The following is a 25263-nucleotide window of genomic DNA, read 5'->3' as shown; positions in this document are numbered from 1 at the left end:
AGCGAGACAAGCCACTCTAATTCACCTAAAGCGGAACAAAAAAAACCAAAAAGAGCCTACAGCACCTGGTATTTCCAGGATGTCTCCCATCCAGGGACTAACCAGGCCCAACCCTGCTTAACTTCCGAGAACAGAGATCTGGTGCTTTCAGGGTGGTATGACAGTAGGGATAGTAAGTGAGACACGCCACCCTTATTTACCTAAAGCAAAACAAAAAAATAAAAGCCTACAGCACCTGGCATTCGCAGGCAGACTCCGATCCAGGTACTAACCAGGCCCAACCCTGCCTAACTTCTGAGATCAGATGAAAGAAGTAGCTTTCAGGGTGCTACAGCCATGGCCATGCTTTTTTCATTCTACTTAAGTGCTGGCCATAGTATGCGAGACACGCCACCCTCATTCACCTCAAGCAAAAAAAAAAAAAAAAATCCTACAGCACCTGGTATTCCCAGGCGGTCTCCCATACAGGTACTAACTAGGCCCGACCCTGCTTAACTTCTGAGATCAGGTGCTTTCAGGGTGGTGTCACCATAGGTATGAAGAGCACTGACTTTAGTGCTGTTAGCTTTTTTTCATTCTACTTCAGTGCTGGCCATAGTAAGTAAGACAATCCACCCTCATTCACCTAAAGCAAAAAACAAAAAGCCTACATCACCTGGTATTCTAATGCAGTCTCCGATCCAGGTACTAACCAGGCCCAACCCTGCTTAACTTCTGAGATCAGACAAAATCAGGTGCTTTCAGGGTGGTATAGCCTTTTAGGTAGGAAGAGCACTGACTTTAGTGCAGTTAGCATTTTTCATTCTACTTCAGTGCTGGCCATAGTAAGACAATCTACCCTCATTCACCTAAAGCAAAAAAAATAAGACAAAAAGCCTACAACACCTGGTATTCCTAGGCAATCTCTAATTCAGGTACTAACAAAGGCCTGACCCTGCTTAACTTCTGAGATCAGGTGCTTTCAGGGTGATATGGCTGCAGGAATGAAGAATACTGACTTTGGGGCTCTTAGCTTCTTTCATTCTACTTCAGGGCTGGCCATAGTGAGTGAGACAAGCCACCGTCCTGTACTTAAAGCAAAAAAAACAAAAAAAAAACAACAACCCTACAGCACCTGGTATTCTTATGCGGTCTCCCATCCAGGTACTAACCAGGTCCGACCCTGCTTAACTTCCGAGATCAGACGAGATCTGGTGCTTTCAAAGTGGTATGACATAGCCATGAAGAGTACTGACTTTGGGGCTCTTAGCTTTTTTCATTCTACTTTGGTACTTGCCATAGTAAGCGAGACAAGCCACCCTCATCCACCTAAAGCAAAACAACAAACAGCCTAATACCAGGCGGGCTCCTATCCACGTACCATCCTGGCCTGACCCTCCTTAACTTCTGAGATCAGAGGAGATCAGGTAGTTTCAGGGTGGTATGGCCGTAGTAGGCAATGAAAAGCACTGGCTTTGGGGCTTTTAGCTTTCTTCATTCTGCTTTAGTGCTGTCCGTAATAAGCGAGCCAAGCCATCCTCATTCGCCTAAAGCAAAACAAAAAAAAGCCTACAGCCCAGGCGGTCTCCCATCCACGTACTAACCAGGCCTGACCCTTCTTAACTTCTGAGATTAGAGGAGATCAGGTAGTTTCAGGGTGGTATGGCCGTAGTAGGCAATGAAGAGCACTGGCTTTGGGGCTTTTAGCTTTCTTCATTCTGCTTTAGTGCTGTCCGTAATAAGCGAGCCAAGCCATCCTCATTCACCTAAAGCAAAATAAAAAAAAAAGCCTACAGCACCTGGAATTCCCAGGTGGTCTCTCATCAAGGTACTTACCAGGTCCAACCCTGCTTAACTTCTGAAATCACTCCAGATCAGGTGCTTTCAGGGTGGTATGGCTGTAGACATGAAGAGCACTGACTTTGGGGCTGTTAGCTTTTTTCCTTCTACTTTAGTGCTGGCTATAGTAAGCGAGACATGCCACCGTCATTCACCTAAAGCAAAACAACAACAAAAAGTCTACCCCACCTGGTATTCCCAGGGGGTCTCTCATCCAGGTAATTGCCAGGCCCATCCCTGCCTAACTTCTGAGATCAGATGAGAACAGGAGTTTTCAGGGAGGCAGTAGGTATGAAGAGCACTAACTTTGGGGCTCTTAGTTTTTTTAATTCTACTTCAGTGCTGTAAGCAAGAGAGGGCACCCTCGTGCACCTAAAGCAACAACAACAAAAAGTCTACACCACCTGGTGTTCCCAGGGGGACTCCGATTCATGTAATTACCAGGCCCAACCCTGCCTAACTTCTGAGATCAGATGAGAACATGAGCTTTCAGGGTGCTAAGGCCATAGCCATGAAGAGAACCAACTTTAGGGCTCTTAGCTTTTTTCATTCTACTAATAGTGCTGGCCAGCGGGAAGCGAGAAAAGCCACTCTCATTCACCACAAGCGAAACATAAAAGAGCCCGCAGCACCTGATATTTCCAGGTTGTCTCCCATTCAAGTACTAACCAGGTCCAACCCTGCTTAACCTCTGAGATCACACGAGATCAGGTGCTTTCAGGGTGGTATGGCTGTAGCCATGAAGAGTACTGACTTTAGGGCTCTTAGCTTTTTTCATTCTACTTCAGTGGTGGCCATAGTAAGCGAGACAAGCCACCCTCATTCACCTAAAGTAAAACAAACAAACACAAAAGCCTAAAGCACATGGTATTTCCAGGCAGTCTCCCATCAGGTAATAACCAGGGACAACCCTGCTTAACTTCAGAGATCACACGAGATCAGGTGCTTTCAGGGTGGTATGGCTGTAGCCATGAAGAGTACTGACTTTAGGGCTCTTAGCTTTTTTCATTCTACTTCAGTACTTGCATAGTAAGGGAGACAAGCCACCCTCATTCGCCTAAAGCAAAAGCTAAAATCCTACAGCAACTGGTATTCTTATGTAGTCTCCCATCCAGGTACTAACAAGGCCCAACCCTGCCCAACTTCCGAGATAAGACGAGATCTGGTGCTTTCAGGGTGGTATGGCTGTAGGCATGAAGTGTGCTGACTTTGGGGTTGTTAGCTTTTTTCAATCTACTTCAGTGCTGGTCATAGTAAGCGAGACAAGCCATCCTCATTCACCTAAAGCAAAACAAAAAAAAGCCTACAGCAGTTGGTATTCCCAGGTGGTCTCTCATCAATGTACTAACCAGGCCCAACCCTGCTTAACTTCTGAGATCACTTGAGATCAGGTGCTTTCAGGGTGGTATGGCTGTAGGCATAAAGAGCACTCACTTTGGAGCTCTTAGCTTTTTTTAATTCTACTTCAGTGCTGGCCATAGTAAGCAAGACAAGCCATCCTCATTCACCTAAAGCAACAACAACAAAAAAAGAAACCCTACAGCACCTAGCATTCCCAAGCGATCTCCCGTCCAGTACTAACCATGCCCAACCTTCCTTAACTTCTGAGATCAGACAAGATCAGGTGCTTTCAGGGTGGTATGGCTGTAGGCATAAAGAGCACTGACTTTGGGGCTCTTAGCCCTTGTCATCCTACTTCAGTGCTGGCCATAGTAAGCCACCCTCATTCACCTAAAGCAAAAAAGCCTACAGCAACTGGTATTACCAAGTGGTCTCCCATCAAGATACTAACCATTCCTAACCCTGCTTAACCTTTAAGATCACACAAGATCAGGTGCTTTCAGGGTGGTATGGCTGTAGGCATGAAGAGAACTTATGTTGGGGCTCATAGCTTTTTTCATTCTACTTCAGTCCTGGTCATAGTAAGTGAAACAAGCCACGCTCATTCACCTAAAGCAAAACAAAACCAAAACAAAAGCCTACACCACCTGGTATTCCCAGAAGGTCTCCCATACAGGTACTAACCAGGCCCCAATCTGCTTAATTTGTGAGATGAGAAGAGATCAGGTGCTTTCAGGGTGGTACGGCCATAGTCAGGAAGAGCACTGACTTTGGGGCTCTTAGCCTTTTCATTCTACTTCAGTGTGGCCATAGTAAGCAAAATAAGCCAACCTCATTCACCTAAAAAAAAAATCCCCAGCACCTGGTATTCCCAGGCGATCTGTCATCCAGGTACTAACCAGGACAAACGTTGCTTAACTTCTGAGATCAGAGAAGATCAGGTTCTTTTAGGGTGGTATGGCTGTAGGCATGAAGAGCATTGACTTAAATGTTTTCATTCTACTTAAGTGCTGGCCATAGTAAGCGAGACAAGCCACGCTCATTCACCTTAAGTAAAACAAAAGAAAAACAAAAGACCTACAGCACCGGGAAGTCCCTGGCGGTTTCTTATTCAGGTACTAACCAGGCCCGACCATGTTTAACTTCTGAGATCAGATGCTTTCAGGGTGGAATGGCTGTAGGCATGAAGAGCACTGACCTTGGGGCTCTTAGCTTTTTTCATTCTACTTAAGTGCTGGCCATAGTAAGCGAGACAAGCCACACTCATTCACCTTAAGTAAAACAAAAGAAAAACAAAAGGCCTACAGCACCGGGAAGTCACTGGCGATTTCCCATCCAGGTACTACCAGGCCAGACCCTACTTAACTTCTGAGATCAGATGCTTTAAGGGTGTATGACTGTAGGCATGAAGAGCACAGAGTTTAGGAGCTTTTTTTTATTCTCCTAAGTCAGCAAAACAAGCCACCCTCATTCACCTAAAGCAAAAACAAAAATCCTACAGCACCTGGTATTCCCTGGCAGTCTCCCATCCAGGTACTAACCAGTCCAAACCCTGCCTAACTTCTGAGATCAGATGCTTTTTAGGGTGGTATGGCCGTAGGCATGAAGATCACTGACTTCACTGACTTTTCGGCTCTTAGCTTTTTTCATTCTACTTCAGTGTGGCCATAGTAAGCTAGACGAGCCAACCTCATGCACCTACAGCAAAACAAAAAGGCCTACAGCACCTGGCATTACCGGGCAGTCTCCCATTCAGGTATTAACCAGGCCTGACCCTGCATAACTTCTGAAATCAGGTGCTTTCAGGGTGGTGTGGCCATAGCCATGAAGAGCACTGACTTTGGGGCACTTAGCTTTTTTCATTTTACTTCAGTGATGGCCATAGTAAACAAGAGAAGCTACCCTCATTCACCTGAAGCAAAAAAAGCGTACAGCACCTGGTATTCCCAGGCGGTCTCCCATTCAGGTACCTACCAGGCCCAACCCTGCTTAACTTTTGAGATCAGATGAGATCAGGTGCTTTCAGGGTGGTAGGGCCGTAGGTATAAAGAGCACTGACTTTGGGGTCTCAGCTTTTTTTCATTCTACTTCAGTGCTGGCCATAGTAACCGAGACAAGCCACCCTCATTCACCGAAAGTAAAAAAATGAAAAGCCTACAGCACCTGGTATTCCCAGGGGGGTCTCCAATCCAGATACTAACCAAGCTTGACTCTGCTTAACTTCTTAAATAAGAAGAGATCAGGTTCTTTCACGGTGGTATGGCTCTAGGCATGAAGAGCAATGACGTTAGTGCTCTTAGCTTTTCTCATTCTACTTCAGTGCTGGCCAAAGTAAGTGAGACAAGCCACCCTCACTCACCTAAAGCACAACTACAAAAAAAAGCCTACAGCATCTGGTATTCCCTGGAGGACTCTGAACCAGGTACTAACCAGGCCCGACCCAGCTTACCTTCTGAGATCAGGTGATTTTAGGGTGGTATGGCCGTATGCATGAAAAGCAATGACTTGCGGGGTCTTAGAGTTCTTCATTCTACTTAAGTGCTGGCCTTAGCAAGTGAGACAAGCCACCCTCATTCATCTAAGCACAAAAAAAGATGCAAAGCCTACAGCACCTTGTTTAAATTCTGAGATCAGAAGCTTTCAGGATGGTGTGGTCGAAGGCATGACTTGGTGGTCAAGGCTTTTTTTTTATTGTACTTCAGTTCTGGCCATAGCAAGTGAGACAAGCCACCTTCATTCAACTAAACCAAAATAAAGACGAAAAGCCTACAGCACCTGGTATTCCCATGCAGTCTCTCATTCAACCTTGCTTAACTTCTGAGATCAGAAGAAATCAGGTGCTTTCAGGGTGGTCTGGCAGTAGGCATGAAGAGCACTGACTTTGGGGGTCTAGGCTTTTTTCATTCTTCTTCACTGCTGGCCATTACAAGAGAGACATTCCACCCTCATTCACCAAAGGCAAAAAAAAGATAGAAGCCTACAGCACCTGGCATTCCCAGGCAGTCTCCCATCCAGGTCCTAACCAAGCCGCCCATACTTAACTTCTGAGATCAGGAACGATCAGGTGCTTTCCGGGTGGTATAGCCATAGGCATTAAGGGTATTGACTTTTTGGATTCAAACTTTTTTCATGATACTTCAGTGCTAGCCATCGCAAGAGAGATAAGCCACCCTCATTCAACTAAAGCAAAAAACAGAATATGAAAAGCATACAGTATCTAGTACTCCCAGGTGGTCTTCCATTCAGGTACTAACCAGGCCTGATCCTGCTTAACTTCTGACATCAGACTAAATAAGGTGCTTAAAGGGTGGTATGGCTGTAGGTATGAAAATTACTGACAATGGGGGTGTTTGCTTTTTTTCATTGTACTTCAAAGAAGAACAGGGTAAGTCAAATTGCTACGATTAGATAATTCCTTCCCCTCCTTAACCCCTTCGCTGCGGCGGGAATTCCGCTGCAGCGCTGGGGGGTGTGGGGGGGCAGCGCGGTGGCGCTGTGCTCATGACGGAGCCACTGCGTCATGAGCCACGGTTGAGCTGTGCTCATGACGGAGTGGTTCCGTCATGACTCCGCCCAGTTGCATTGTCCCCCCGCACAGGCGGGGAAACAGCGCCGCGTGGGCGGAGCGGCCGCCTACGGTCGCGGCATGACGGAACCGCTCCGTCATGAGCACACCGCAACCGTGGCTCATGACGGAGTGGCTCCGTCATGAGCGGGGAAGGGGTTAAAGAGTGTTTTAGAACAATTTTGAGTGCTTAGAATTTCATTTGAATAAAAGGCAGCTCGAGCAGATGTACAGAACCTGTGATTTTTCTTTAGTGCTGCTCTGTAATTAGAGTTGGTCTCCTCTCTATAGGACTTTCTCCAAAGCCTTTGCAGGACCTTACATTGTTTCTTCTCAAGTTTTACCTTTTCATTAAACCAGGCAGCTGGAGGGAAAGAACAGCCTGAGCTTTTTACAGTGACCAGTAAACATTTTTCCACAGCCTCCATGAGCAAATGTTGCCAAGGCATCTCTCGCCGTCTCATCCGATATCCGGCCGACGTCCTGATGGAAGCTGACGCCAGTTTTTAGCAAGAAACGCTTATGGCTCGAAAGTAATCTGAGAAACCTAGCGCCTTGACGCATACTCCACGCATTTGGTCCACCCGCACTAGAACAAGTTTTTGGCCATGCGAGTATCGACTTGCTTGATGTCATCGCTGTGCTTACATTAAATATGATTGTATCGCCTTAAGCCAGCATTCTTCAACCTCGTTGAATGCTTTTTGAATTCGTATCTGGCTTACATACCTTTAAATTAATACGTCAGGCCTTTATTATTGACGCGGACTGTCTTGGCGACTTGTTGAGTTTCTGAACTTAGTCTACCTCATCCAATGAAGATGCCCATTTAGACCCCTTTTCATAGGGGCCTGAATTTTAAGTATATTCTATGTCCCCCACAATCTATCGGTCTGCGCCGTGATGAAGGTGGGGCCCAAGTCTGGGTCTAATGCTGAAACGCGCGTTGGCGCCTGAACTTTCGGCATTTCTTATCTCATAGTATCGCTCTCTCTCAACTGGATGATACATGAGCTAACCACCTATGTGATCACATCTGGAAGTTATTACTACCATGACCAGAATCTGTTAGTGTAATGTTTATGGAATGAATGTTTGTGTGTACGAGTGGAGTTACGTGTGGGACATTCAATAATTTTTATACTTCTTTTGTGCAATATAATTGTGTATTCCTTATTATTGAATAAGTTTACGTGTAAAAACTACATATATATATAAAAAATATTTGAAAAAATAGTCTGTCTAGAAAAAAGAAAATAAACAAGAAACATACACTGTTCCATATACCTTTTGTGTCTTGTGTTTGCATCTCACTGTTCTACCTGTTCAGCTCCAGTGAGTGTTGTTCCTTTTTTACTTAGGGACCTATTCTTTAGGCCCGGTTATATACCATTTGGGCGGGTGTTTCTTTTCATCTTTATTTGATTGACTTATCCCGCCTTGTCCCGCCCTGCATCTTTTTCTAAGGGTCCCCCTCTCTTAATTGGTTTTTTCCAATGTTGAATCTGGTCATGATCCAAGACTGACAGTTGTTTACTGTCAGACCAGGAACAATAAAGTAATTTGTTTAAACCCGGAACATTCACCTTAAATAAGATCCTTATTTTAGCCATAGATATTGAATGAGAGGTACAGTAAGATGGTTAGACCAAAGTAGTGAACAAGGAGTAGGGGTGACCAAGTCTGACCGATTTGAAAAGACCGGGTCTAGAAGAAGTCCTGCAACATGAATGGGAGTAGAGTTACACAAGTTCAGATCGAGGTCCCCAAGATCATCTAAAGAAGTTGAACTCTGGATGCAATTGGGGTCATCCAGGTGAAGATTAAAATCACATAATAGCAGAAAGATGACGTAAGAATGTGAGGGGCTATTAACTTCGCTAAAGAGGTACACCAGTTTTCCACATAACTAGGGGTTAATACACCAAAACACAAGATAACGTAATTTTAGGTGTCAATGAAAGTGTGAAAAGCAGTGCTTCATAGTCAGGGAAATCTTCAGTTCTGCACTGAAAAACAACAGCAACGCCATCATGACAATACAGTGGTGCATTGCAATATTTAACATTTAAATTTTAAATGAATGCATTTTATGATCACAGAGGTATGTTGACACCGCGTTGTTCACGTCTTCGAGTCATTTTATACTTAGCAGAATTTAGAGTAGACCACTTCCACTTTTGACAAATATTTTAGAACACAAAATATGTGTTAAGAAACAGACATTAAAATGGAAAATGCCTCCTCCATCTCCTTTTCTTCTAACTTCTTTCAAGTGTCCTATATTTTTGCCCCCAAAGTGGATAACCATAAAGTGAGAATGATCACAATTCCTAACAGAGAAAAGTAGAGGGAGTAATTGATTCCATATCAAACTCTCTTTTTTACCAATCCATTTTAGTTCAGTTCCTTTCAAATCTAAATCATTTTCAAACAATACTTTCTTAGCTAGGTGTCTGGCCCAAAAAATGAAACTGTGCCCAACCAACCAAAAGTCATCTTGCACATACACTGACAAACAAGAATAAGGAACACAGACGTGAACAAAAAAATATATAAAAAGTCAGATTTTTAGCCATTAGGAAACTACATCCCACCAATAACTTAATCTGTAAAAGAAGGAGACTTATTTGCTTGGATACAATTTGGGCTACGAATGTAGCACAATCATATCAAAAACCAAAATACAATATGAAAATTAAGTTGTCTGCAGCAATGAAATTTAACAAGTATTAAAAAGGCAATTTGAATTATAACATTTTTGGTCACATGAGAATAAAAATGAATAGGAAAGTAGATAAGAAATAAAAATTAAGAAGTAAAGCATTATGTTATCGGTTAATAACACAAAGCAGGCTATAAACACAGCCCAATACTACAAAATACCACCAACAATCAGAGACTTTGCTGAATGCTGGAAAGCAATAGATCTCTATTTCAAAGACATAACAGAGACATTGAAAATGATGCCCCATCGGCTCCATATAGGGGAGATGCTGATGGAGCAGAAGAAATATAAGGTGTTAGTGGAGGGACAGATGCAGCAAGTGGCCGTGGATTTACTGATGAAGCAGAAGAAATTGAAGGTGTTGCATTAACCAAAGAAGTGGCCACTGTGGATCTTCCTGCTTCAGCCTCTTCTATCTCCTGATGCCTTCTTTCCACAAGCGCCAATTTAGCAGAATGAACTGCCTACAGGCGTTCTCATTCCTGTGGACATGCAGAACATCTATTGGAATTTTCTACAATACAATCAATTTGTTTTTTCCAGTGTTTCCTGATGATTACTACCACATGGTCATCTTGAACTGTAGATGTTCCAAATGATGACACAGTAGTGTTACAGAAAAGGGTGTTTTATCTGAAAACACATAAGAAGGAAAACAATGATGGGTTGACTTTGGGTTATGTTCATTAAATACAATCATGTATAATTGGAGCAGTCTATTAATAACATACCATCTACTATGAAGCCACCATAAGGCACATGTTTAATTTAATTACACTTACCATTTATCTCTATATTGATTACAAATTGGTAATTCTGATACCTGAAAAAAGATGATTAATATTGGTAGAAGCTTTTTAACTTTGGAAACATTTGGGTAGTTCTGAAAATGATTTTCCTTTCTTTCTTTTTTTTAGGATTTTGTTTTTTACAAGGTCAACAGAACCAACCTAAACAATAGTCTCAACATGAAACAGAAGGATAAAAAATGCAAAATAAATAACCTAAGGCTGCTGGGGAGGACACTCCATGGTACCAGCATCCACTACTGCTAAAGGAACAGATGCACCAGGAGTTGGTGGAGGTGCTGATGGAGCAGAAGAAGTAGAGGGAGCTACTGGAGGGACAGATGCAGAGGGTGGATGTGGAAATGCTGATGAAGCAGAAGTCGAAGCTGTTACGGTAACCAAAAAAATAGGTACTGCCAATCTTCCTGCTTTGGCCTCTTCTATCACTTCTGACGCCTCATTTTTGCACGCGCCAACCTGGTAGAATGAATTGCTTGCAGCTGGTTTCCATTCACGTGGTACGGAAGAGCATTGTTTAATGTTACTGCTCAAAATAACTTTGTTACATAGATTGCATGTAATAAGTCTGGAATTAAAGATGTGTCAAAGAGTGTGCATAGGTTTCCGGAGGGGGGGGTGGGGTAGGGGTTAATTTTAACATCAGATTTGTATGTATTTACTGCTTTATAGACAATTGTCTAAACAATAATAAAGATTACTGATAGGAATTAACTTATTTCCCCTCCAGGTGGCAAAGATAAATATTATCATAGCATGAAGTCTTCCAATTTCTTCCTTCACTCCACCTTTTCTTCCTCCTCTTGCAACAGCACAAGATCATCTTCTTCATTCATTGCAGTTGACCAAAATGTCCAAGGTGGCTTTTGAATAAAGATTCCCCCTCTTACAAAGAGCACCACCTTCTCCTTTGAAAATATCAAACGGCAACCGTGGCTCATGACGGAACGGTTCCGTCATGAGCAGGGAAGGGGTTAACGGCCCCTCCCCGAGGGTCAGGTTCAATAACTGACCCAGGTACAGAACGTAGATCATCCTCCTTGTGTTGTTTTTGGGTAAAAAGGTTGGCCAACAGTGCTGCCATAACTTTCTTACGTATTCACAACTGATGTTGGATGATTCATTGGAATAGTGCAAAGCTTATTGCAATATGTAGGTGTTGTGTATAATGTTGTCAATAAGCTCCTGTCTCTTAAAAATACTTCCACAAGTTCTGCCTGAATAGCAACAGTAAACAAGCATTGGCCGCGTGGCAGTAAAAGTAACGCCGTGCGGCCGTAAAAGCGAAGGTCATCGCAATCGCTCTGAAAGCGCAGTGATTGCGATGACGCGCTAAAGCACAGTTTTCAAAGGGAGGCTGAAGGCTGGCGGTTCGCGCGTGTACGATCGCGTGAACGCAAGTGCTAGGCCAGCCAGCAGCATTTTGAAAACTCACCTACAATATGTCTCTCCGAGCCAGCGCATGCGCTGGGCTCAGCGAGACATAATAACTAACCATAAAAACCTGAATCTGGATTTTAAATAAAAAATAATTATATGGTGTAAATATAATTTTAAAAGTTTGCAGAGGTACCGTGATACTATTGAGGTGCTACTAGTGAAAGCAAAATGATCACACAGACAACACTGATGATCCTATTAAATTTTTACCTTTCTTGTAATATCACAGTTGCAGTGCAAACGTTTAAAAGAATTAATACCACAGTAAACAACATTAAATGATTGGAAACACATTTTTACAAAAAAAAAGCCAAATCAATGAAAGAAACTAAGGTTCAAGATTAGTTGTAATTCGCACCCCATCCAAATCTTATTATAACTTGCGCACATCCATACAGAGTTGTCAACTCGCCTCTTAGACTAAATGAACTTTTACTAGGCCCTCTACCATGCACACACTCCTCATAAATTATGCTTGTTCAGATGGCATGAGTGTTCTTATGAATGCTATGATTTAACATGCTATAAGTGATGTAACGCAGGGGAATGCATGAGTTATAATTCATTTAAAATATTTAAATTAGTACATTTTAAAGGAAATCAGAAGCATGCATTCTAAATAGCACTTTTCATTTGCAGTACATTGGCAAAGTAGAGTAGGTGTAATAAAACAAATCTAAAGAAACAAAATAAAGTGCAATATAGGTCAGTGTACCTTTTTTCTGACAGAGTTCTGCATCTACAATGTTTATTTTCAAGTACTTGGGCGGTTTCATTGGTAGATCCTTGCATCAAGAATGGGCCTGCAAGGGTGAGATTGTTAGTTGTACTGATTAATGGCACTACAAACGTACATTGTTTAAGCATTTCATTTCACAGCACTGAAAGATAAATGAAATGCTGTTAACCAATCATTTAATATTTATATTTGATTGGGGATCCTAAATGTTCCGTAAATGAACTCAGCATTGTAAATTACCAGGAATAACTCAAAGTTTTTTTATTTTATTTTTTTATTTATTTTGCAATTTTAAAAGAACATATAAAATCAGTTAAGCTGTAGCAGTTGATTGGACACATACAGTTCTTGCAATTTAGATGGCAGGATGCATCGACCATAAATTAGATGACTTTACAGACAATCTCTTGACAGTAATCAAACATGTAATCAATTGTGGGACCGAAGCAGTACATTACATCAATGACATGGGCAATCAGATATCATTTACAGTCTGCAGATATGCAGTAAGTGGGCCCCAAATATCACGGGGTTTGGAGGAGCTAGGCAATTGTTCAGCATGGCACGTGAATTGATCTCGGCAATATACCAGGTCTTGCAACCATTGTTTAGTTGTTGGTGCTGGTCTACCACCCCAGCATATCGAAACCCTATGTTTAGCTATCAGTAGCGCCACAGCTACTAATTTCCTATGAGAGGCTTTAATGTCAGTAACCTTGCCCAGTAAACATAATTGGGGGGGTACATGATATAGGTAAACCTACCATCAATTGTATAGTGCTTGTGACTGATTCCCAGAATGAAAAAACCCTTGGACAGGCCCAGGCAAAATGGTGGAAATCGGCGTCGGGTGAACCGCATCATTTGCAATCGCCAGTGGCTCATAAACACACTTATAGAGATGGGCTGGTGTGTAGTACATTTGATGTAGATATTGAAAATGCACTAGTCTTAAGTTCCCATTCGCTGTAAGTTGCCCTGTCATTTGGCAGCAGCTAAACCAGTCCTCTTCCGAGAGCGGATCAGATAGGACTGCACCCCATTTGTCCCTTGCCGTTGTCCCCACAGTAGCCCCTTCTTTCTGTGAAGCATGATATAGACACGTGACCAGTCTGGCTCATGAAGGAGTAATGTATAGGAGTTGCAGCGCTTCTAATGTTGGTGGTTCTACCGGGAAGTGAGGATATAGCACGCGAATAGCAGATCGCAGCCGTGTATATACAAATGTTTGCATTGCAATATTAGTCGCTTAAATGAACTTAGTTTTCGCTTCCACAAATTTGCCCCCAGCAAATACGTCTCCCATGGTGGACATGTCCATTTCCTTAAGAGTTTTCAATGCACCTGGTTCCCCGGTGACTGAGAGATCAGTGTGGTGTAATAGTGGCATGTTTGGTGCATAGAGTGGCAGTTTTTGCGCGCGTCTCCCAAGCTCTTGCCATGCCCTAGTAGTAGTTTGCACCGTGTCTATCTCCCCCTTTTCAAAAACGGTATGCTTGTTTACTATCATGGCCTTTAGTGGTATCGGATGCACGGCCCCTGCTTCTACCGCTACATGGGGAATGTGGACTGGCTCTTGTTGCCAATAATAAGCATAATGGGCCTGCGCGCAGAGATAATATAAATGGAAGTCAGGGGCAGTGAAGCGCCCAAAGGAATAACTCAAAGTTAAACCTCTTTTCTTTGAAACAGGAGTTGCAACATTATTGGCACACTTTACATAAGAAAGCTTACCGATGTTATTAGAGCTAACATACATTAAAAAAGAGAACATTCCTGAAAAAAACCAAAGGTTAAAGTAACGTTCTAGTTAAGTGTTGAAACGGGATAAGAACTTACGTTCAATACCCTACAAGCCATTAAAATTTGCCAGTTGTAGTATAGCGCACTGATTGTGACCTTAGATATTAAATCACCCTTCACATGTTGAATGACACATCATTGATGACATCACCGATGTCATTCAATCCCAACTCTTTGCAAGATAGAAATACATAGTGGAGGGCTCACATCAGGTCTTGCCTTGGGCAGGTCCTGCGCCCAACCATCTGCAAGAGAGCCATGCACATTAGACGATAGCCACAGGTTGTTGCCCTAGGCCAAGCCCTACACTCTCCCCTCTACTTGAAGCTAAACCCTTCCCTGTGCACCACTTTGCCGGGAGATGTCTCTTTTCTAGGGATGGAGGGAACTCACAGAGTTTCACTTGGTTGAATTCCATGAGGTTACATAAAATCTCCTTGAATTCCAAAGAGACCCGCCTATGGGCCGAAATATCTATGCATGTCATACTGATCACAATGCAGTTTAGTGCTAGTAGCGCAAGCAGCACTGAAAAATCAGTGCTAAAGGAGCCATGTACAGGCTCGAGCTTGTGGCCAGTCAAGTTGATTTTGCTGCCGCTTGAGTAGAAAATCTACTTGAGCAGCAGCAAATCTACTCAAGAAGCAGCCCTCTCAACGTGACTGCGTGCGACCGCCGGCGTTAAAAATTGTGCCAAGGGATGCCAAATCTTGCGTGCACTCCCAATTCTGGAGCCTCGTGGGGAAAAATTCTTCCATGCGGTGATTGGGGGAATTTCACCAAAACTTTCTGTTACAAGAATAATGCAGAGATGCGAAATGTGAGAAATTGGGCTGATATATGCTGTCCACTAACTGAAGTGGGAACCTTTCACCAGTCCAAACAACCCTTATAGTGATTTAAGAGGTCAAAGAAAACCTTAAAAAGCTATCCAAGTGGTAGCTGTGGAAAACAGCCTTCAGGCTTAGTCTTGAAGGAATCTTAAGCAGCTTGTTTTACCAGAGTGCAACCTTATAGTATTGGTTAAATGAAAAGAAAACAATAGTAAATAGCACTAATACAGGGGGAGACCAGACCATATACGAAAATAGTGGTATAAGAACCACAACTCGAGTCAAGACAGTGTCTAGAGGATGTTGAATCGCTGGGCCCCCTAGGAACCACCCAAGGTGAGCAATTAGGGACTCCATGGAGGACGGGTGCAGTGTGGGAACACGACCATGTGCTCCGTACAATTCTATGTAGAAGTCGCGGTTGAAGTTTTAAAGTTTAAGGCCCCTTCCCGATAGACTTGGAAGAAACCCTGTGGAAGTGGGGAGGTTGGAGAGCCACCCCACCTGTGGATACCATAGTACCAGAGTCACCTATCCCAGGGAAGCCGGGTACATAGGTCTGAAGTGGCATCAGAAACCGCTGTCAATCTCTGTGGTGGACTTCGACGAAAAGCCACTGCTGGGGAGGAGAAAAGTGTCTGATGGAATCTAAAGGTGGATTACTGTTGAAGAGTACCTGAAAGCAGAGGGGACAGTCACTGGGTCAATAAGGAGTGACCAGGGGCTAGGTAGATTAATGCCCACCGATATCGGGTGCTTCAAGTGCGTTGAGGGGGTCCTTGACTCTGCAGCCACAGGGACCAGGAGACGTCGAGGACGACCAGGAGATGGATGCAAGCCGTCCCATGAAGGAGGTCGAGTGCTGAGGGGTCGGTGTCTGGTGGGAGCACCAATAAGCCTTGGCAACGGAAACCCACGAAGAAGGTCAAGAAAGGTTAGAGTTCGGACCAGCAAGGTCCAGCAGACTCACCAAACACAGGGGAGTCATGGCAAGCATGGAGCAACCAGGGGAGCCCAAGACAAGCAAAGTAGACCCTCAAGTGAACCCACAGGCCAGAGGCATAGAAGACGCGAGGGGACCTCGAGCAGTTTCAAAAAGCAGGAGCCCACAGAGCACTCGGTGCGAGGAGGCCAGTGTTCTTTGTAGGAAATGGTGCCAGAGGTTGGGGCTATTTGGAGCCCAGTGCACTTGTTCTGGAAACTCCAACAAGCATATGCACTTGCAAATTAACGCTGTGTACAGGGGTACGGGTATTGCAGCCCCCACAAAGGATTCTGATCTCAAACTTGGTGAGAGGGCAGCTCGGACCTACTGTGTTGCTGGAGCCTTCGGAGTCCATAGGAGCTCAGGAGCAGCAGACCGGTAACTCGTGATGTGGTGCCTCCAGTTGCAGGGGAGTGATTCCTTCACTCCAAGGGAGATGTCTTCGGTTGTCATTGATGCTCCACAGGACCTGCACGGAGCTGTATGGTGCACGGGCATAGACGATACTTTGGATGGATTGGAAGACGAGTCGGGCCCAAACGAAGTCCAGAGTGTCCAGACAGTCGAAGGTCCGTGGTTTCTTGCTCAGAATCTTGTCCACGTTGAATCTAGGCTCCTACAGCCAGGTAAGCCCTTTTGTACCCACGGGAGAGGATTGGACAGATTCAGGGGACCAACCCAGGAGAGGGCCTGGACAGTGGGAAGGTTACTCCCATGTCCTTTGTCAAGTTTCATGACAGAGCAGGAGCCAACAGCTACCAGGACTGGTTTGAACTGGACTATGCACAGATACACCAAATGTGCCCTTCATGCAGACTTCTGGTCACTGGCAAGCGCACCCAACCAGGCCTAATACACTAAATCCTGTCTGGGAGGTGGTCACACCTACCTGTGACGGGATGCCTATTGTTCTGCCTTCCCCTGCTTGGCTCAGCAGCAGGAGGGCAGCAACATGTCTCTGGTTGGCAGCAACCATTTTGGGTTGCCAGGGACAAGAAGGCTGGTACCAGGAAGACCAGGGACCTCACAAAGCTCTTTATGAGGGGTGGAATCATACCTCCCACACCAGTGTGGGGGTATGATTCCACAATGTTTAACACCAAACACGATAGGGTTACTTTCAGCTGTTTTAGAGTTGGTCAGTACGCAGTCGCATAATGCCACTCTATATGCCGTAAATGGCTGCAGCACTAACAACCCGGGAGAATGGACTCCGTAGGCTGCAGGGGTGTCCTTCTCATGCAGTGGCAACCCCTCACTTAAAACCAAACACCCTGCCTCAAGGATTGTTAGGGCCTGCTATAGGAGTTACTTATAGATTTTAAGTGTAGTGACCCTTAGATATAGTAAACCTATATCCTAAGTAAGTGGTGAATGCACCACCTTATATAGGCTGCAATGGCAGGAAAAAATGAAAAATGGGGGTGCACGAATAAGATAGTCCAATGAGCCAAAAAATTATTTTGACTAAATGTCCTCTTTAATTTTCATTTAAATTTCGTAGATAAAAAGAATGGTCAGCCAACGCGTTTCATTCCCTCAAGGGGAACTTCATCAGGGCTGTAACATGATAAAACAACATAAATATTACAAATAAATCATAAAGCACAGGACTTACAACATGAACAAATGACCATATAGTATGTAAATCATAAAGACAAAACAGATTTTCAACAACATTTAAAAGTACCCATGAAATTACACAGATCAACATCTGAGACATTTACATCACAATAAAAACATATGTACAAACAAAGGTTTAGGTAATGACAATTTTTTGTAGTTTTTTTTAGTTTTTTAGAAAGTTGTCAACCTGTTAGGTATTGGTACACACCTGTTAAATAAACCTCAACAGATATTTTGAACATCAGAAAGAAGTCAGGAAGTATTTACTAGAATAGTATGGTTTGAATAAATCCATGAGTGTAAACCGAGAGAAAGTGAACAAGAGGAAATACAATATATATGAAGTGGAATAGATATGTTATAAAACAGTTTAATCCAAAAAACAAGCAAATCTAGAGTAAAGTGAGTAGAGGAATCCGTCAATATAAGTGAAAAAATAAAAGAAATGAGAAAGAGAGAAATAAGAAGAGAATAAAAGAAAAAAGAGAGAAAAGAGATATGTGCAAAGTAACGTGAATGTTTAAAAGAGAGGAAGTGCAGTCCAGTCCAAAAGATAAACATACCTTGAATCAGTATGTATTTTCATGTGAAAAAACAAGTCTTGTATATTCCAAGAAGTCTAGTGTATTTCACAAGTACTTCAAATTACTGTAAAGAAACATAATGACCCAATTCTTAATAAATGGTAATCCATGCCAAAGTAATATTACTAATATAACTATACATTATCTACATACAATCTCTCTAATTGCGTTCCCAGGACTGGTTTGAACTGGACTATGCACAGATACACCAAATGTGCCCTTCATGCAGACTTCTGGTCACTGGCAAGCGCACCCAACCAGGCCTAATACACTAAATCCTGTCTGGGAGGTGGTCACACCTACCTGTGACGGGATGCCTATTGTTCTGCCTTCCCCTGCTTGGCTCAGCAGCAGGAGGGCAGCAACATGTCTCTGGTTGGCAGCAACCATTTTGGGTTGCCAGGGACAAGAAGGCTGGTACCAGGAAGACCAGGGACCTCACAAAGCTCTTTATGAGGGGTGGAATCATACCTCCCACACCAGTGTGGGGGTATGATTTCACAATGTTTAACACCAAACACGATAGGGTTACTTTCAGCTGTTTTAGAGTTGGCCAGTACGCAGTCGCATAATGCCACTCTATATGCCGTAAATGGCTGCAGCACTAACAACCCGGGAGAATGGACTCCGTAGGCTGCAGGGGTGTCCTTCTCATGCAGTGGCAACCCCTCACTTAAAACCAAACACCCTGCCTCCAGGATTGTTAGGGCCTGCTATAGGAGTTACTAATAGATTTTAAGTGTAGTGACCCTTAGATATAATAAACCTATATCCTAAGTAAGTGGTGAATGCACCACCTTATATAGGCTGCAATGGCAGGCCTGTAGTTCCATTTTGCCTTCGCCTCTCGTGGGTGGCATAAAACATGCTTCAGCCCATGGGAGGCCTCTGGAGTACCTTGCCCTGGGTACATGGGTACTGAGAAGGATACCCCAGTATGCAATCTGGAGTGTACCCAAGTACATGTCATAGCAGTTAAAGGAGAAAGCAGATAGACTGGAGTCCTGATTAGCAGGATCCCAGTCAGACTTGTCAAAAACCAGCTTAGCACAAGGCAAAAAGTGGGGGTACACATGCAAAAGGATCCTACCTTCCTACACTAAATCCTGCCATTTCCGTGGGTGAAATTAAACATTCCAACCACCCCTACTCGTTTCCTTGCAAGCATCATTTGCTGGTTATGTTACCACAGTATGGGAACTGGTACAGTAAACCTAGTATCATATAAACAGCGCTTAAAGAAGTTTGCAACAACATGGCACAGATGGCACTGGAGCCTTGCTGATTCCTGTGGCAGTAGGTGCTGGTACTGCATGAGCCTTCATTCTCAATTAATTTGCAAACTAGGTGGGGATCCTTTTTCAGGACTCGGGACCGGAGGCCCCCAGAAAGGAGATGGTGTTTGCCAAATTTTTTAACAGATGGAAAGACTGATCTTCTTTAGCCTTTAAAGACTGTAGTTTGAACAATGTTTGTTGGTGCACTTTGTTCGCATGTCACTAAGCAAGCCAAATGTGCTCCAGATTATCCTGACCCTTTCATAAAAAAATACATTTCAGCAAGATTCAACTCAACTGTTCCTGTATTGGAGAAACGTCAAAAACAAGATCGAAAGAAGCAACCAAAACGTTTGGTACAGATGTATCTAACCTGAAGGGCATATGCCACAACCTAGGCTTTATCTGGAAGAAATCCTTTTTTGTGGTGGACAAATTTGCTACAAAAACCTCTTAAGATGACACTTTAGTGCTATCAAATGAGATCAGAAAGCCCACCATGTATGCAATTTCTTAAATGCAGCCAACCCATTAAAGAACTGCTCAAAGTCCTCAGAATCTCCAAGGATTGAACTCACATAATGTAACCAGCAAGGTGACATCTTTTGGTTGTTTTCATGTAAAGAATTATGAAGAAGCATGAGAACATCAACAAGTACCTTGGATCACTGTAATTAGTATAAATAACCCCACTCATATCAGACACTTATTTCACTGCTAAACCTTTGCAGCCAACCAAGGAAAAATGTTAAGGTACAAATTATACAAGGAAGGTTTGGAGAGCGGTCAGGGTTAAACAAAAAAACTGCATGTCTGTACAGACATCTCTGCAGCTTTTTTAGAATTATCTTTATTGATATTTTATGATCTACAAGCACACTGAAAATTAGCAAAAGTAAATAATACATCAGCAGGCCTAAAAAGACAAAGGAAAGTCACATTATGCATACCAAACAAAAGTGTTCATGGAAACATCTCAGTGGTTTATGAAATTGGGGAGCCAGACGTAATCTCTATGCTGCTCAAAAGTCTGAGACAAGCATAAATATCCTGATACAAATATTTGATAATTAGTGGGCTGATTAAATTTGTGAGATGTTGAAATCTGTCGGGGGTTATAACAGGTGCTGTATGTAGATCTGAAAGTACACTGGGGCCATACTAAGTAAATGTGCCCCGGTGGCAGTGTGCTCCTGCTTGCTGCACTCTCTGGCACTTTGGTATTACAGAAGGCGCTTCAGATGCTTGTGTGGCTCATTCTGTTTGAGAAGTAGCACTGGCACTATCATGTAATGGTCTCCCCTTGTTTGTATGCAGCATGGCCTTAGGTAATGAGGAAAGCACTTTGGGGCTCATTATGATGGCAGAAGGACCCTGGCCGACGGAGCAGGGCCACAAATATGGTGGTGGTGCCTAGCGGGCACCGTGCGGCATATTGGGATGTGGGTTTTAGGAGGCCTTTCCCTGGCGGTGCTGCAGCCAAGGAAAGGTTGGCAGGGATTGAGTTTGTGGGGCCCGCTGTGAGCCCCCGTTGTGGGTGGGGGTGTTCCTGCACTGGGGGGTACCCATGGTACCCCCTGCATTTCCATGCACCAAGTGGCAGGCAACGTGTGGTTCAGGAAATGTGGTGCAAGCACCTTTATCATTGCAGACGGTGCTGCAGCCAGCAGCACCTCCCGCAATGTTAAAGGCCCAGGATGCGCCCGCCATATCCTAATAACAGTGGTGGGACCACTGCATGACTGGCGGGGGGTCCCAAACACCGCTATGGTGGCGGGTGGACCAAGTCACCCGCCATCCTAATGAGCCCCTATGTCTTTGCACCCACGCCATATTATGCACGCAGGCACAGAAGCAAACAGGCCCTCAGGAGACACAAAGAGGGGGTGCAACATTCACCGCACCCCCCATCCACGAGGAAGTCCCTCTAGAAGGGATAAAGAGGGTCCCATGGACACCCAGATATACCCCTGCAGGTGGATGCAGCCTCAGTCCTTAAATAATGCACTGCCCATTTGGCAGCGCATGTTTGGGGTTGCTATGTGTGGCAGCACATTATCGGTAATAGGATGCAGTATCCACGCTTCGCCCAGATACTCCTAGTTAAAGATGCACCCGAGCATAAATAGTGACAGTGTACACTTACTTACAGGTTGTCCTCTGGCCTATCACCTTATTTTGACATGCATATACACAGCTTTTGCTTGTTCTCACACATCTTTATTTCAGCCCCACAATTTGGAAGCCTTTCTGCTCAATCATTGGATTGCAAGCCTTCTTTTAGTCAGTAACAATGAGAGCTGTGCTGCTACCTTTTTCCTTATTTTTGTGTCTTTAAAAGGCAGATATTGAGGAGGCATTATTGTAGGGTCAACTGCAGAGGTATGTTAGTGTTTTGTATCTTTCCATGTATATACTTTTAAATACATTCAGAAGTCCAGCAGTCCTTAATCACTGGACAGGTCCTCTTAAGGTAGAAGTACAATGTTTTGTGGTGTTACATTTTTATCAGACATTTGACAAAAATGTGGGTCACTTTTGTGGAGTGTTTTGGTGCTGGGTATATTGATACCTTTGTATGAAAGTATCACCAATACAGGTATCTGAAGAATTAACCTCTAAAATTGATGTCACTTAAAGGATATGTCTTAAGTCTGAGACGCAACTTTAGTTTATACAAAGCAATAGATCTGGGGGCAGATTTATTATTATTTCATGCAGCACAACAATCCAACTTGCTGTGCTGGGTGAAAGGGCAGGAATGCACCGTATTCAACTTGATATGGCGCATTCCTGCCCTATCCTTATGCTGGTGCACAATGTGCTGCCTAGCACCAACACTGGCACCCTTGCACCACGGTGCAAGGGGGATTGGATTGCAAATGGGATTGCTTTTGTATAGGAAGGACACCTTACTGCACAAAAACAATCCTCTGAGGCATTATCCTCTTACTAAATGTGCTGCAGAATACAGCACACATAGAAATAGTAAGAAACAAGGAGAAATTAAGATATTACTACTCTTTACGCGTCTCCTGGGTAGGGTTAGCATTTTGAAACATTTCTAAGGGCTAACAGTAATGGTAAATCTGGGAATGGCCCAAAATCTATCGGTAAATGCATGGGAACACCCACTCTCCACCCATGAAATGCCTCCCTGGGCCAGAGTAACGTAACACAGTGATTTGCTCGCTTTGCTCTATTTTGGACCTACTAAGCCACACAGGGTCATGCAAGGTGACCTTGCAGAGCTTATTAAATCTGAATTAGTAGTTGATTCGCCCTTGTCCCACTTGCATGTCGCAAAGAGCGATGCAACTCATTGATAAATATGCCCCCTCATGTCTAAGCTATGAGATCTGTGTAACTTTGGGCCAGATGTACAAGGCATTCTAAGGCATGTCAATGCTCCACTTCAGCATTTGCTACCATTACATGCTTTTTCTTATGTACTAATCTATTTTTAAGAGTCAAAAAGCTTTTCTGACTCCCAAAATGGGATTGCAAATAGGTACTGATTTGCCATGTGGAAGGGGTGTGCTGTATTTTTCCTATTTAAATATTAAATCAATATCTAATGCATAAATGACTTGTGACTGAAATCCGGTCAGAAAACATTAATATTTTACCAACACCTCAAAGGAGGTGGTGTTAGACCTGAAATACTTGTCATGGTATTCCCAGTAACTTTTTACCTTTACTCCTCCTGCATGATTAATTAATTTTTGTTGGCTTTAGGATTATGTGTACTTTACCACTGGTAACCTGTGCAAAAGTGCTTTTGATCTCTTCTTCAAACTTGGTAACATTGAACTACACCTAATTGGCACATTTAATGTGCGTGTACTTCCCTAGACTGTACCCAGAGACTGTAAGTTAAATGGTACCAGTGAGTCTGCATCACTCAGGGTGCCATCCAATAAAGTAGCCTTTTAAAATATGTCTCAGGCTTGCCACTACGGCATATAGTGCAGTTTTAAATTGCCATTTTGACCTGGCAAAATAAAATCTTTTGCCTGGCCTAAACCTTCCTTTTTAATACTTACAAGTCACCCCTAAGATAGGCCCTATACGTTCATAGGGCAGATTGATTTGCATTTAAAAAGTAGGACGTGTACCTAAGACTTGCATGTCCAGGCAGTGAAAAACTCCAGAAGTCTTGTTTCACAGTTGTAAGGCCTATCTCTCCTGTTATCTAAAACTAGGTCACCTTATTACATTTAATAAGCGCTAACTGTAGATTGGAATCAGCTAGAGATATGCTGTTTACACTCAAATGAACTGTAATTTACAATCTAACATAGAATTCTGAAAATGCCACTTTGAGGAAGTGGTCATGTTCTTGTCCCAAACATCTGTGCCTTTTGCCAGTGTCCTAGATCACATGATTGTAAATGGCTCTGCTTTTGGGGTTTGTGAAACGCTTCTAGACAATAACAAAAAAAAGACAACAACAGCAACACAGTCGGTGCTTAGCTGTGGATATGATGGGCCATTCTGACAAGATGATTGGATTGGAGTTGTACCCAGCCCCACTTGTACTTCAAAGGGCTTTGCCTGTTGCACACACGAAGACACCAGGCTTGCTCTTACATTTGTCACCCCGACACAGTTTGGAGCCTTGACATGGGAAGGGAAAGAACTTTCCAGAACCAGATGTATGGGTAAGACAGGGAGGGCCTCCACACAAAGGTTGGCACTGGGTATAAATATTGGACCTCCAAAGCCCCTCATTAGAACACTCCTACACATGTGGAAGTTACAGAAGATGGGCTGCCCTAATGCCAGAGAACTTTCCTACTGCTTAAAGGACTGCCTTGCTGTCTGAGAAAGAAGGTTTTCCCTTCTTGCCTTCATACTAAGCTACACAGTGTGACTCTATGGGTAGTGAGGTGACCTCCTGTGTGAGCCACAGGGACACAACAAGCTTCAGAGGCCTCCATGCAACTACTCAGCTGCAACTCGATATGCAACTGGACCTGCATGAGCCCTGCTGCTGGCCTCTGCTGGAGTGTGTCATGATACCAAGAAGAGCTCCCCAGGTCCTAGACCCTATGCTGGCATCAATAGAAACTCCTCCTGTATGAAATTCTGAAGTTTGAGCTCCTCTTGACCATAAATGGCCACGTTCGTGCCAAGACTCCACTGCCCAAGATGACCGCCAATGCGAAGCTCCAGCAGAACCTGCTATTCGCAACAACTGTCCAATACTAAATGCAAAATCTGCAGTTTGAGCTACAGCAACAAAAGCCTGCAACAACCGCCAACTCATAGCTAAAGCTAATTGCCCATCATGTTTGACCAGCTCTTGGTGCTACAGTGATGGCTGTCCCTAACACATGCAGAGCAATGTCATACATTCACCTAAGTACAGAGATCTGGGCCTGAATCCATCATTTTGCTCGCCATGCCATTCCAGTTTGAACCCAGCAACATGCAAATCAGTCTTGGATGGATTTAGGCCCAGATCTCTGTACTGGGGTGAGTGTATGAAATTGTTTTGCATACCGTCCAACAATTGTTCTTTTTGCATTTGTCACCCTGAGTGGGAATGGTATGCCCAGACATGGGTTCCGTGCTTTCCATGCCACTGGAGTCAAGCTATCCTGGCTGATGAGGGTTAAAACCCGAAACTGGTTCTAGGATGCTTGTTTTCAGACCAGGGAGGACCTGGCCGGGCAGTTCAGGCTGGACTGTTCCTATTATGTGCAGGGTCAA

General features: G+C 43.7%; 1 protein-coding gene and 9 pseudogenes across 1 annotated transcript in view; all 10 read right to left on the bottom strand.

The window, feature by feature from the left end:
• Positions 1–25263, bottom strand: part of LOC146861630 (uncharacterized) — a 337542-nt gene that overhangs the window by 203004 nt on the left and 109275 nt on the right. The window contains exon 4 of the mRNA XM_085646461.1: positions 12414–12501. Within this exon, the coding sequence (XP_085502587.1) occupies positions 12414–12501 (88 nt within the window). The remainder of the gene's footprint in view (positions 1–12413; positions 12502–25263) is intronic.
• On the bottom strand, positions 54–169 carry LOC146861639 (5S ribosomal RNA; annotated as a pseudogene).
• Positions 428–536, bottom strand: LOC146861638 (5S ribosomal RNA; annotated as a pseudogene).
• LOC146861637 (5S ribosomal RNA) lies at positions 1103–1220 on the bottom strand (annotated as a pseudogene).
• Positions 1767–1885, bottom strand: LOC146861636 (5S ribosomal RNA; annotated as a pseudogene).
• Positions 2439–2557, bottom strand: LOC146861635 (5S ribosomal RNA; annotated as a pseudogene).
• On the bottom strand, positions 3119–3237 carry LOC146861634 (5S ribosomal RNA; annotated as a pseudogene).
• LOC146861633 (5S ribosomal RNA) lies at positions 3353–3470 on the bottom strand (annotated as a pseudogene).
• LOC146861632 (5S ribosomal RNA) lies at positions 3562–3680 on the bottom strand (annotated as a pseudogene).
• LOC146861631 (5S ribosomal RNA) lies at positions 5085–5203 on the bottom strand (annotated as a pseudogene).

Source organism: Triturus cristatus, chromosome 3_1 (assembly GCF_964204655.1).
Source record: "Triturus cristatus chromosome 3_1, aTriCri1.1, whole genome shotgun sequence".
Taxonomy (NCBI): Eukaryota; Metazoa; Chordata; class Amphibia; order Caudata; family Salamandridae; genus Triturus; species Triturus cristatus.
The sequence above is the reverse complement of the archived record's forward strand: the minus strand, read 5'-3'. Positions and strand labels throughout refer to the sequence as shown.